At 37.7% G+C, this 13,161-nt stretch overlaps 1 protein-coding gene and 1 long non-coding RNA gene across 4 annotated transcripts in view; one reads left to right on the top strand and one right to left on the bottom strand.

Annotated features, from left to right (window-relative positions):
- Window positions 1-10,710, bottom strand: part of LOC144971309 (protein RCC2-like) — a 31,157-nt gene extending 20,447 nt beyond the window's left edge. For both annotated transcript variants that reach the window (XM_078911954.1, XM_078911955.1), the window contains exon 1: window positions 10,444-10,710. In XM_078911954.1, the coding sequence (XP_078768080.1) occupies window positions 10,444-10,593 (150 nt within the window). In that variant the 5' untranslated portion in view covers window positions 10,594-10,710. The remainder of the gene's footprint in view (window positions 1-10,443) is intronic.
- LOC144971310 (uncharacterized) lies at window positions 3,593-7,734 on the top strand. Of its 2 annotated transcripts, none has more exons than XR_013645112.1 (3): window positions 3,593-3,743; window positions 4,364-4,511; window positions 5,521-7,734. It is a non-coding gene; the product is annotated as an uncharacterized LOC144971310 (long non-coding RNA). The 2 variants fall into 2 exon arrangements; XR_013645113.1 differs by lacking the exon at window positions 3,593-3,743 and adding an exon at window positions 3,878-3,998 and having other exon boundaries at window positions 5,521-5,754.
- Window positions 10,711-13,161: the final 2,451 nt, after the last annotated feature.

Genomic DNA, 13,161 nt, shown 5'->3' with positions numbered 1-13,161 from the left:
AGCCAGCACAGGCTGGTACTGTCGTAGCTGCGGTGTCAACCCTGAAAACAGAATCTCTCCCACTCTACACATGACATTTCAGGAAGACAAACTAGTAGTAGAAATTTGTTTTTTGACTTGCCATATCTTCCAAAATCCAAAAACACAGCCTGATTTTTTAGCAAACCGATGGTTAGAGCCTCAGAGCTCCATTCCATGGGGTAAACTGAAATTCTACCACCCCTTGATGGACAGAAGATTCAGATAGGCTACAACGTAAGTAGCAGCAGTTCCCCAGTCCCAAGACAGTCAATAGACTACTTCAGTCTCTAGAAAAAGATGTCAGGAAGTAGAGATGATTGAAGACAATGGAAATTCCTGACCTGAGGCAGACAAAAGCAAGCCCATGAAAGTGATTGGGCACTATTTGGTATTTGCAAATATCGGATATTACCCGATGAACAAAGAAAATTTCAAGAATATTCGATATACACTAATCAATACTACCGACATGCTCCACCTGATAGCAGAAGTAATACATGTGTATAATGTCTTTTCACACTTTCATCATAATCACCACGTTACGCTATGTGTCATTTGCGCAGTACTGATAGTACTATCAGGTGGGTGACCTAGTCTTGCAATATCAGATTATAATAAAATCTATGTATCAGGTAGTTAGCACCTAATCGCAATCACAACTTAGCAGACTTTTATTTGTCTTGCCTCAGTCAGAAACAGGCCATTGACACACCCAACTATGATGATATCAAAATTAGCCACATAGAGGCTAGGTTCACAGATATTGCCATAGAAGTAGAAGGCCAGTGACCAAAACAGCAGAGAGCCAAAAATAAATTTCAAAACATAGGCACTTGAATGATGGGCTAAATCTGTGTCACAGTTCTCCCATTCACCCGCGTTACTGCGAGTTATCGTTTGTGAGCTGCAGCCTGCAGGCTAAAACCATGGCTTGGTTAAATTGAGATATCTCTGATGTTTATTTATAAAATTTGATAAACTAAACACCAAAAAAATAAAGGGCATTGACAGCTCTATCATTTGGTACTATTCTCGTTTTCATCTTTAAATTCATTTAGAAGATATTATAATGGAAAGAAAGCTTAATTTTAGTGGGTAAGAAAACTATGCCATATTTTGTTAATCATAAAAAACGCCCTTGAAACATAAAAAATGAATAAAATTTAACCATTTTCCTTTCCACTGATACCATTTTCAACTATCAAAACTGCTTCCAGGAGCGTAATTCGACACCCAAAACTCGGGTGTAATTTGTCACTAGATAATTTGACATCCAAAATTCAGGTGTATACTGTCACCAGATAATTCGGCACCCTAATGTTAATGAGTCTTTTATTTTATTTTGTTTTGGTTTTTTTGTGAGTTTTTGTCTATTTAAAAACACAAACTCCCAATTTTTATCACTCTTGGATTGTTTACAACACTCACATATCGTCAACAGTACATGAACAACTCTCTCTCTCGTTCTCTCTATCAAACTCTCATTAACCTAAACCCCCCCCCCCCCCCCCCCCCCCCTTTCTCTCATAAAACATATACAAATCATCACGCTTGTTTCTCTACATACATGCATAGAATTTACAGAATATAATCTTCATTTCTTGAAGTTTTTCATCTCTCTGCACACTGACCTACCCCAAACATTCACCTACATGCACGTCTTATTAGCATAGCAGGTCTGAGAATCTTACATAATTATTGGATTTTAAAAACGTTGTAAGGGGCAATATTTTGCTTTGGATTGAAAATATTTCTATTACAACAATGAGCTCATAACATCAGACCACACCTTCCTCTTGTCACACCAGAATCCATCCTACAAGGAGTGCACACTACAGTTTGTTTATATCTTTAGACAATTTCTTTGTTATGCGGATGAAGGGTTTACATTCGAATCATTCACTGTTTGCACCGTTTCATCCCTAAGCATTTTGATTAGTCCCTGTCTTCAGACAACCATTTAGTCCTAGAACCATGCTGATAAACTCGCATGACGGAATTTGTTGAGCGTAGCTCATTCTCAGCATACGTGACTAGGGTGTTGAAAAATCTGGTGACAAGATACACCCCAGTTTCGGGTGTCAAATAACACTTCGTTCTATAAAATCACACTCATTTCAAAAGTTATCAAAGTAAAGCCATTTCAGCTTGGACTACCATGGGCACCGTCGTTCATGGGCTCCAACCCTAGTGACGTCACAGTATTTAAGGGGAATCCCCTTTCGTTTTTTCAGTCAGCTGGAGCCAAGGTTCAGGCTGATTCCTATTAGGTACTTTGGTAAACGTCCATATGGCACTCCAGCAATGAGCTGATAAATATGGCATAGTGGCTGTGACCCAATTTTTTTAAACTTTTGAATGATGGGTCTCAGAAAAAGTTCCATAGATTTGTTTGTTTATGGATGGATTTTAATGATTTATGTCTTATTTTCTTTAGGAGGAATCACCCTGTCATTTGGTGTTGTATGTTTAAATCAATGCCAATTTAGTATATCTTTTGATCGTGGATAAAATAGGGTATAATAACAGCTTTAGATCATTAGAAAATTAGAAATGTGTAAATCGAAATTCCAGTGATTGCACGTGATTTAACATTAACATCTAATTTTTTAATAAAATTAAATTCAGGGCAAAGCTGTATACCGCATTCCTAAAATTAGTTCCAGCAAAATTCTTACTCAAATACTAGCAGCCATTTTAGGCCAGTTTTGAAATCCAAATGGTGGTTACTACGGGAAATGCAACAGTTTCAGATCACAAAGTCCATCAGTAAATAGCGAAGGCAAATGGAAGGACATTTTTCAAGCTTTTAACTAAAATAATTTTGCTTCTGCTCATCTGATTTTCAAAATGTTGGTATCCAGAGACGTCAACTTTAAATTTGGCTCACAGGAGTTTCAGACAGCACCCGTAGGAATTTCACTGCCGAAAGAGGAATTTCCGCACACGAGAAAAAGGAATTGGGAAAAAGATATTTGGCATTGTGTTTACATATTGTATAGTTCTAAATAGATAACTGATTAGAATTATATTATGATACATAAAACACATTGCCAAATACAATCCCAAAGTATCCTTATTTCAAATGAAGTAAAGCGCCAAAACCTAATGGTAGAGATTGTAGTACTGGTGGGAGTGAGGATGATGTGGTGTTGGTGGTTGTAGTAGTAGTGGTAGTGATGATGTGGTGGTGGTGGTTGTAGTAGTAGTGATAATGATGATGTGGTGGTGGCGGTTGCAGTAGTAGTGGTAATGACGATGTAGTGGTGGTGGTGGTGGTTGTAGTAGTAGTGGTAGTGACTAGTGATGATGATGTGGTGGTGGTTGTAGTAGTAGAGGTCGTGATTGATGATGTGGTCGTGGAGGTTGTAGCAGTAGTGGTAGTGATGATGTGATGCTGGTGGTGGTTGTAGTAGTAGTAGTGGTATTGATGATGTGGTATTGGTGGCTGGAGTGAGTATTTTCCGCCGGGCGGAAAATAACCCTTTTTTCTTATTCTCCGCCGGGATTATCCTTGGGTCTTGTGACCCCCGGTCGTGTCAAAGGTCACATCCGGTCGACCGTGGCGCCAACCGCGAAGCCATGATTGTTTTGTTCGATTGTCAATGATTGTGACTCTTGATTTCCAAGCACTTTTTCATCTTATCAACAATTGCAAAAATGCAGTTAACCAATTGCAGACTGAGACTGATGCCATTTTTATTCGTCAGGATTCTGTAGAGGTAAGAATTTGACTTTTCTTCTTTTTGTTTTTAAATGGGCTCGGACGGACTCAGGACAGTGAAGTGTATATCGAGCAATGCCGATGGCGATATGAGTATGAGATAGATGAATGAATGAGAATGAGATGAATGAATGAGAATGTAATTGTATTGTAATAACAACACGCCTTGCCGACTGTCACGTGTGCCATGTGTTCTACATTCCAATGTGATCTTTATGGATTAATCCTTCGTTGATTTTACTTCTAATACTGTGTAAGTGTAACTGTGTGCATTTCATTGTAATTGTAACTGTAACAACTGGGCAGTTTTCAGCAGCAGTGGAAGCGGTGACACAATTTTTGGAACTTTGGAATGAAATTGAGATGCCTCATGATGATAATGACAATGATATAAGATACTGTAATGAAAAACGATATCATTTTAACCATTACTTTTTTAACAAATGTATTTATTTATTTATTATTATTATTATTATTATTATTATTATTATTATTATTATTATTATTATTATTATTATTATTATTATTATTATTATTATTATTAACTTAAACAATGACATTGGTATGTGCCATTTTCACTGCAGTGAATTTAATTTTTTTTTTTTTTTTCATTGACAGCTAACATGAAAGAGTCCAGTTGACGGTACTGGTGTCCTGACAATCAAGAAAGATAGCTGGCTCAAGATGTGTTGTGGCAATCTTATTAATCAGCAAACCATCATCTGTGCCAGCAGAGCAGAGTATCTGCATGCACTTTTTGAAACTGGTTAGTAATGTTTTGAAATCTTCATTAGATTACATCTTTATTGCAGAGATGCCAACCAGTACAGGTTTCCCGTGTTCTGTACGGTTTTTCTTCCGAAGTACGGACACACGGTTTTATCATGAAAAATACGGGATTTGGTTGAAGTGAAAAATCCACGAAATTACGATCACAACATGAAAAGTGTTTTCATGCAGAAGAGCTTTCATTATCGATACTGAATTTTGCGAATCTTGCCCAGCCTACTGCTATATAACTATAAGTAATTCACTGCCCTTTTTCGAATACGAGTTAACGAAGTCCGATTCAACCTTTTCGGGTTGATATCGATTTCTGCACGACGCAGTAAATACAGGTTTTTGGTCTTGAAAATATGGGTTTTCAAAAGGCAAGGTTGGCATCTCTGTTATTGGTGATCAATACAGTACGCTCGAGCATGGGAATTTCGAACAAGTCGGGACCATGCCTGTTTGTTCGAGATTTCCATGTTTTTTAGTTTTCCAATTTGAGTATTTTACACAGGATTTGAGGGAGGTAAATGTGGGTGGTCTTGATAAAATTCGTATTATAATTATAATGATAACTCCCCATTATTATGAACTCTGTAGAGAGTCGATAGTGAGACTGCAATTTCCTTTTCTCTGTCAGTTCAACACAATCAATTAGTGGGGGAAAAAATTCAACAGATCGCAAGGGAGTGTCCACTATATGAACGAAATAAAGGGATTAAAACTGGGAATTGTACCAAGTTTGAGATTTCCGTGATTTCGAGATTTGCATGCTTGAGTATAAATGCTCGTTAATCTAAATGATAGTTTGTTGTCAAGAGTTTTGTCCTGTATGGTAAAGCCAATGAAATTTCAACTGTGTTGGTGATGGTGAGAATGATGGCCATTAAAAAAAAATTGGTATGTCTTTGACAAATTCAATTTATGACAATGATTTTGATTGTATAGACCTTTCCAAAAATTGCTAACGAAATGCTCTTTTCTATTTCCATTTTTCAAACCAGAGCAAGATCAACCGTCTTTGTGGAACATCAGACAAAGTGGTTGCAAACGAGTGGTGTTGAATTTTCCTGTATTGAGCCGAAAGAAATAAAATTTTCTGGGAGTTTGCGAAAGCAAATTGCGTTTGATTTGGAGCTAAATCTATTTTCGCCATTTACCTGTTTTTTTTTGGTCTCAAATAGATTTGATTTTGTAGTTCAAATTGATTAGATACTTATCTCACAAGCAGCATTTTAAAAAATAAAAACATGAGGGTAGTGCGTCATATCATATTAGTTTTTTTGATTACAGTGATGAATTCGTAAGATATAAATCATATTTGACCTTAATAGTGTTAAAATTTTTCAGCATTTATTTTCTTAGGGAATGGGTTAGCGAATCATTTATACATTTTTTAGACAGATCAATCTACACAATTTTTGTGTTTTCTTGTCCTATGATAGTCATTATTTAGAAAATTTTATGGATCAGCTTATGTCAAATAAGGGTTTTCTCAAATTTCTGTTTTGTGTCATTTTCTGATTTTCTAAGAACCATATATGTCATTTTCCTTTAGATTATTTTCAAATTTATTCAGAATCTTTTTTATGATGTGTTTTGCATCATGATGGAAACATTTTGGGGTAAATAAAAATTTAGAAGTTTTTTTAATTTTAAAAATTAATTTTTTTTCCTGTCGATCCGCACCACAATTTCAGCCGAAATTAAAAAATATTGTACAGCATTTCTTTCTAGACAATTTTTTTTTTCAGAAATTGATCAATTTACAAAATTTGACTATTCTCTTGTTCCATATTGATTATACTTTGAAATTTTGATGGACGTTGTCTGCAAAATTAGCTTGTTTATCAAATTAATAAAGACATTTTGTTTTTTTCTCAAAATATCATTTTCGATTTTCTGACATTCATAGCTGGATTGTTTCCCATCAGATTGTATACCAAATTTGGTCAGAATCTTTCGTATGATGGGTATTGCATCATGATGGATTTGGTTTTGGGCTAAACTAAAATTTAGTAGTTTTATTAGTTTTATGAATTTTTAAAATGGATTTTTTCTTGTCGTTCCATGCCAAATTTTCAATCGTAATCGAAAAACAATTCTTTAAGTATATTTTTCAAGTCTTGCTAAGCCTTTCCATTGTGATGTAGCTCTTGTAGGGAACATTGTGTGTAAATTTGGAAGATTTCGTTGGTTTTCTGTGCATCAGTGTCGGAAATTATTTTTTTTGTGGGGTGGGTGGGGTTGGTCTCATTTTAGCCTATATTGTCTGTGTCATTGAAGACATTTAAATATATTGAGCTTTTTATATAGCGCAATATCCACTAAATGTGCTCAAAGTGCTTTACAAGGGGGCCCTGGTCAACAGCAACGCTTGTTATGCGATATTACAATTTTTTTGGACAAAGACAATACTGTTAACAGCCGGGTACTCCTTTTACACCTGAGTATGTTGAGAGAATGTGAGTAAAGAGCCTTTTCCAAGGACTCAACTATGCGCTGAGCGAGGTTCGAACCCAGGACCTTCCGATCCGAAAGCGTCTGTCATACCATAAGACCACATAGCCACACATTTGTTTTTAGCTTTTTTCTTTTTTTGTGTGTGTATGTGTGTGTGTGTGTGTGTGTTAATCATCAAATTTGACCTCCTACCACCTGAAATAACAGGGGAATACCAATATTGGCACTGCGATAAAAAATGGATTTTTGACTACAGGTTCTCCTTTAAGGTGAAATATTTCCTAGCTCAGATGAGGGTTTGTTTTAAGCGGACTGTAGACGTGAGATAATTTTTTTTTTTCATAATAAAATGTATTCACTGCCAGTTGTGACTTATAGGTTGACTGCTTAGTTCTGATCTCCAGTGCTATTACATCTATCTTTAATCAATTGCAAAACATATTCCATCTATAGAGCAAATTTAAATTAGCCTATAAATTTAAACAATCATTTCTTAAATCGATCAGCCTAACTTACTATTATGTACATATATCTCTCTATTACCAAATATCTATAAACACAATATGAAGATAGAGGAAGGGTGGCTGAGAGACAAATATGGACATGAGAAAGCGAGAGAGAGAATGCAAGAATACTTTGTGAATTGATTTTTTAATTTATTTTTTAAATTGTGTTATAATTAGACACAAGTTGTAATGAATTCTATTAACAAATTCAGAACAATCAAACAAAAATAAAATTAAAAAGAAGAAAAATTTTAAAAAGACGCTTATAAAACTTATAAAATCGTCAAATGTACTATCATGCTACAGCTAAAAAGTACACAAATATTTACACTACACCCATTTGCTCCATCCCTTTCCCTTTCGATCATCTTCTCATCTATGGCCACCATGCGTCTTGTGCTACTTTTTACATTTGACGCCAGTGTGTCTAGACTAACGTCATAAATAAGGGATTGTCGCCAAAATTCATGCAACTGGGCAGAGGTGTCAAAAATTATAGAAGGCATAGAAAATGTTTGACATGACAAAAACAACGGAACATTTATGAAGAAATCCTAAAATCCCAGATTGTCATCACTGGTCCCCACTAAATATTTTAAAATTTATTTATTTTATGTTTTGTTTTTTTTTTGTGCAAAACATTGCAAAGTTTGCGGCCGCAATGCAAATCAGGGATTTTTTTTGCCATTTTTTTTTTTTTTTTGCGGCCAGCAACGCGGCCGCAAGCAATGCAAAAAAAACTGCCATGACAGTATTAGTCACTGCGACTGGTCCCCACCACAGGTATTGTCCACTGAGCCCCTACAGCCAGCCCTATTATTAGCCACTGGATCCTTATCATCAGCTCTATTAGCCAATGAGTCCCTACTAGAGGATATTCTAACTGTTCTATTATATTTGGGTTTATTTACAGGTACTATATTAAGTTAAGCCTGTTTCTGTATTGTTGATCAATAAAGAATATTGAATTGCAACAAATACTTAGTTATTTACCTACCACCAGCTCTATTAGCCACTGAGTCCTTACCACCAGCTCTATTGTCCACTGAGTCCTTACCACCAGCCCTATTGTCCACTGAGTCCCTACTACCAGCTCTATTAGCGACTGAGTCCCTGCCACCAGCCCTATTGTCCACTGAGTCCCTACTACCAGCTCTATTAGCCACTGAGTCCCTACCACCAGCCATATTGTCCACTGAGTCCCTACCACCAGCCCTATTGTCCACTGAGTCCCTACTACCAGCTCTATTAGCCACTGAGTCCTTACCACCAGCCCGATTAGCCACTGAGTCCCTGTTACCAGCTCTATTGTCCACTGAGACCCTACCACCAGCCCTATTGTCCACTGAGTCCCTACTACCAGCTCTATTAGCCACTGAGTCCTTACCACCAGCCCTATTAGCCACTGAGTCCCTGTTACCAGCTCTATTGTCCACTGAGACCTTACCATCAGCTCTATCAGTATTAGCCAATGAGTCTCTACTACCACCAGTTCTATTAGCCACCATCCTATCAATAATATTAGCCACTGAGTCCCTACCGCCTGCTCTATTACTAAAGGCCACTGCATCCTTACCATGATGGGAGGGGGGGGGGGTATTTGACACACAGTAGAGTACCCACTGAGGCCCTACCACCAGCGCTATAGACACATAGTGGTTATTTGTTCCCATCACAGCACAGACGATGTGTAACCTTTAACGTGTCGTGAACGGATTTCCCAATCTCGTTCACGATGTGTAAAATAAAGGGAAAAGTTCAGAAAAAGTCTCCACCGAAGTGGGCGTTCTCCATATATTATGTAGAGGACATATGGGCGGTTAAAAATGCTCTAAAAGCACATCGGGAATCGTCCCGGTACAGTCTAATTCTAAAACATAGTATGGCGGATCGGATCTGTCAGATACAAACGATAGGCAAAATAGTCGATCTAGAATTAGGCTTGGTGTCGAAGAGAAAAGAATGAAGGGTGTCACAAGCTTTTATAGGATAGACACGATGACGTCACGTTTACGCGGGAGACAGTGAACAAACACAACATGAAGATTACTCACAACAGCCTGATCGAGACACGACAGTCATACCATAAAAAAAACACTAACAACAACATAAACTTATCACAATAATCAGTGACATAAAATCTTCCCCACAAACGTTTGTAGTCTGATTGAGCAACACTAGTGAGAACTAATCACACAACTAGCAGTGAGAAAGAGCAGAGTTAAGTCAACTCCCTTCATTCTCCAAATTATTTTAGTCCGGCAAGCTTGAACTTGAAGTGTGTCTCAAATCTACTGGTTAATTACCCACTGATTCTCTACCGTCTACCGCCGCCGCTATCACCCACTGATTTCCTACCGTCTACCGCCACCGCTATCACCCACTGATTCCCTAATAATAACGAGGGAGGGGGCAAATAACGACCAGATTATTTACACTACACCACGAAGGTCAGATTATGGGAGTCCGCTAAGTCTCAAAGATCAACTTGAAAAACCCGGCGGAAAATAAGCAAATATGTTATTCTCCGCCCGGCGGAAAATAAAAAGAAGGACTATTTTCCGCCCGGCGGAGAATAATGACAGCCATTGGTGGCTGCAGTATCCAGTAGTGTAGTTGTAGTAGGCACTTTGACTTTGACTTTGATAAAATTTTCAAACTCAAAATATCTTGATTTGAATCAGTGTGAAAGTGTAGTGTAGGAGTAAGTAAATGTAAGGTGAGCAAGTGCAACATAATTCAATCATTCACTCACACTCACAATATTTCATTTCAAATTCACAGAAGAAATCAGACTCAGAAATTTAGAATTAGAAACAATATTTTAGGGGGTATGACTGAGTGAATGATATTCTCATTTAAATCTGCAACCATTTGATAGGGCATCAAACGTCCACAAGTTCAAAGTCAAAGCCACTTAGTGGTCATTAGATTCAGAGCCCAAAGACTGTAACTCACATAGCCCACGCTTTTGGTGTCTTCGGATGGCGTTTCCTTTTGTTCAGCTGTCACCGAGTCGGTTCCATCTTCACCTTCACCATTGTCTGTTTTCTGTCTTTTAGTCTCCCCATTTGACTCTACTTCGGCTTCTCTTTTAGTTGCAGACATTGTGATGACACACTTAACACAGAATTATAAAAGATTCTTAGGTTGAAATGAAACAAAAGGAAACAACAAAGAAAACCCAAACAATCCAGCGGTGAGAGAAAAAACGAGGGAAATGGACGCCTGGGAACGTTTTGCAGTTCCTTGCAGTTTGCTTCAACCATATTTATTCGCATAAGAAAAGAATCAATTATTACCATGTGTATATTATTATTATTATTATTATTATTATTATTATTATTATCATTATTATTATTATTATTATTATCATTATTATTATTATTATTATTATTATTATTATTATTATTATTATTATTATTATTATTATTATTATTATTATTATTATTATTATTATCTATTACTATTATTATTATTAACAACAACAACTACAACAACAACAACAACAACAATAATAATAATAATAATAATAATAATAATAATAATAATAATAATAATAATAATAATAATAATAATAATAATAATAATAATAATAATAATAATAATAATAATAATAATAGGCAGGTTATCGACAGAAGCCGATTCGGTGCCACCCAGTGCCTCCTCTTGCTGGTGGGGAAACCTGGCAACTTCTCTCCCGGTTTCGAGGAGTCGATGTTCCCGCCCCCAAGAAGGATTGAATTCGTCCAAACCAGCTTCCATCTCGTACATTATGCATCTCTGTCCGAAGTCAGGGAATCTACGTACAAGGGTTGCCGGGACTTATTTCGGCTCGAAACTGGGGCATCGTCCATTATACGCTTGAGAGGGGTATCCCTATTCTTTGATCTTATTAAGCCAGCTCCATGTAATTGTCTCCCGCCGGACATCAGGGGGCTGGATTTCTGCCATTATCGGGCCCCATTCTCTAGGCGTTGTTGGCAGCATTCCCGACAATATGTGCATCGACTTGCGAAGTTTAACATCTACCTTCTCAACGTTCCTGCCACACGTTATATTCCTGGCAATTGTGTCTGCCTCACATTCTGGTGCAGCCTTCGCGTAATTCCGGTCGGGTCCGTTTTCTTTATCACTCCTTCTTGTCGTTGATGAGGGAGTTTGAAGTATATCGGGAGCAAAGGAATAATTCTGGTTGACCGTCACGAGACCATCCCGGAGGACGAGCCTTACCTTACCTTACCCGGGTTCCATCTCTTTCCAGAGGTCGGATGTCATGGCTTTCCATCCTTCACGGTCCATTGCAGCCTCGTTACAGTCTGCCATGCGCCGTTCTGTAGCTTCCTTGATGCCATCTGTCCAGGATTTCCTTTGTCTTCCTCTGCCTCTCTTTCCTTCAATTCTTCCCTCCATTATCCTTTTTTCGAGACTATCATGTCTTCGCATATGTCCAAAATATGACAGCTTTTTGTGCTTCACAGTCAAAAGAAGTTCTTTTTGTTTTTGGCCCATTAGGTCGAGGACTTCGATGTTTGTTTTTCTTGCTGTCCAAGGTATTTTCAGTATTCTCCTGTACGTCCACATCTCAAAAGCTTCAATACGTTGTTCTGTCTGTGCGGTTAGTGTCCACGTTTCACAACCATAAAAGAAAATGGACCACACATAGCATTTGGTGCATCTCATTCGTGTTCTGATGGAGATATTTGTGTTGTTGAGGATTGCCTTTAGTTTCATGAACGCATTTTTGGCCAGCATTATTCGTCTCCTGATCTCTTTGTCAGACTTTGCATCGGATGTTACCAACTGCCCCAAGTACGTGAACTCCTTTACTTGTTCCACTGGACACTCTTCTATTTCTATATCTATGTCTATGGGCTCTTTCTTTTTTGTTATCACCATTGTTTTTGTCTTCTTCGCATTCGGAACAGCCCCTTTTCTTTACTCTCTTCGTTCACTTTTGAAATTAGCTTCTGTAGGTCTTCCTTACTTTCCGCCAACAGGACAGTATCGTCAGCGTAACGTAAATTGTTGATGTTGTGGCCACCAACCTTCAACCCTTGTGCTGTTTCTACTTGCCGAAATATAGACTCTGTGTATAAATTAAACAAGCAAGGAGACATAACACATCCCTGGCGCACTCCTTTCTTGATTTCAATTGCATCTGTTGTATCTGCCTGCACTTTTATCTGAGCCTTTTGCTGCCAGTACAGATTAGCGATTAGAGCCACATCATTCTCTTCCACACCTATTGCCACAAGGTCCTGGATAAGTTTTTGATGACTAACAGAATCAAATGCCTTTGAGTAGTCGATAAAACAAGCATATATGTCTTTTTGGACCTCTAAGTATTTTTCTGACAGGATTTTTAAGTCGAAAATTGCCTCCCTGGTGCCACTGTTCTTTTTGAATCCAGTTTGCTGTTCTGAAATCTCACGATCTACTTTTGACGAGATTCTTTTCAGGATTATTGTCAGGAGGAGTTTCAGTAGATGGCACATAAGACTGATTGTTCTGTAGTCCGAACACTCAATTGCACCCGCTTTCTTGGGTAGCAGTATAAAGATAGAAGTGCGAAGGTCTTCTGGGATGTGCGTTGACTCGTATATTTCATTCATAAGGTCCGTTATCACATCAACACCAAATTCACCCAGTGCTTGCAGCATTTCTGTTGACACC

This window comes from Berghia stephanieae, chromosome 4 (assembly GCF_034508935.2).
Source record: "Berghia stephanieae isolate SIO BIC M18660-M18661 chromosome 4, UCSD_Bste_1.3, whole genome shotgun sequence".
In the NCBI taxonomy this organism is placed as follows: domain Eukaryota; kingdom Metazoa; phylum Mollusca; class Gastropoda; order Nudibranchia; family Aeolidiidae; genus Berghia; species Berghia stephanieae.
Note: the sequence above shows the minus strand (reverse complement) of the source record. Positions and strands in the feature narration are given on the sequence as shown.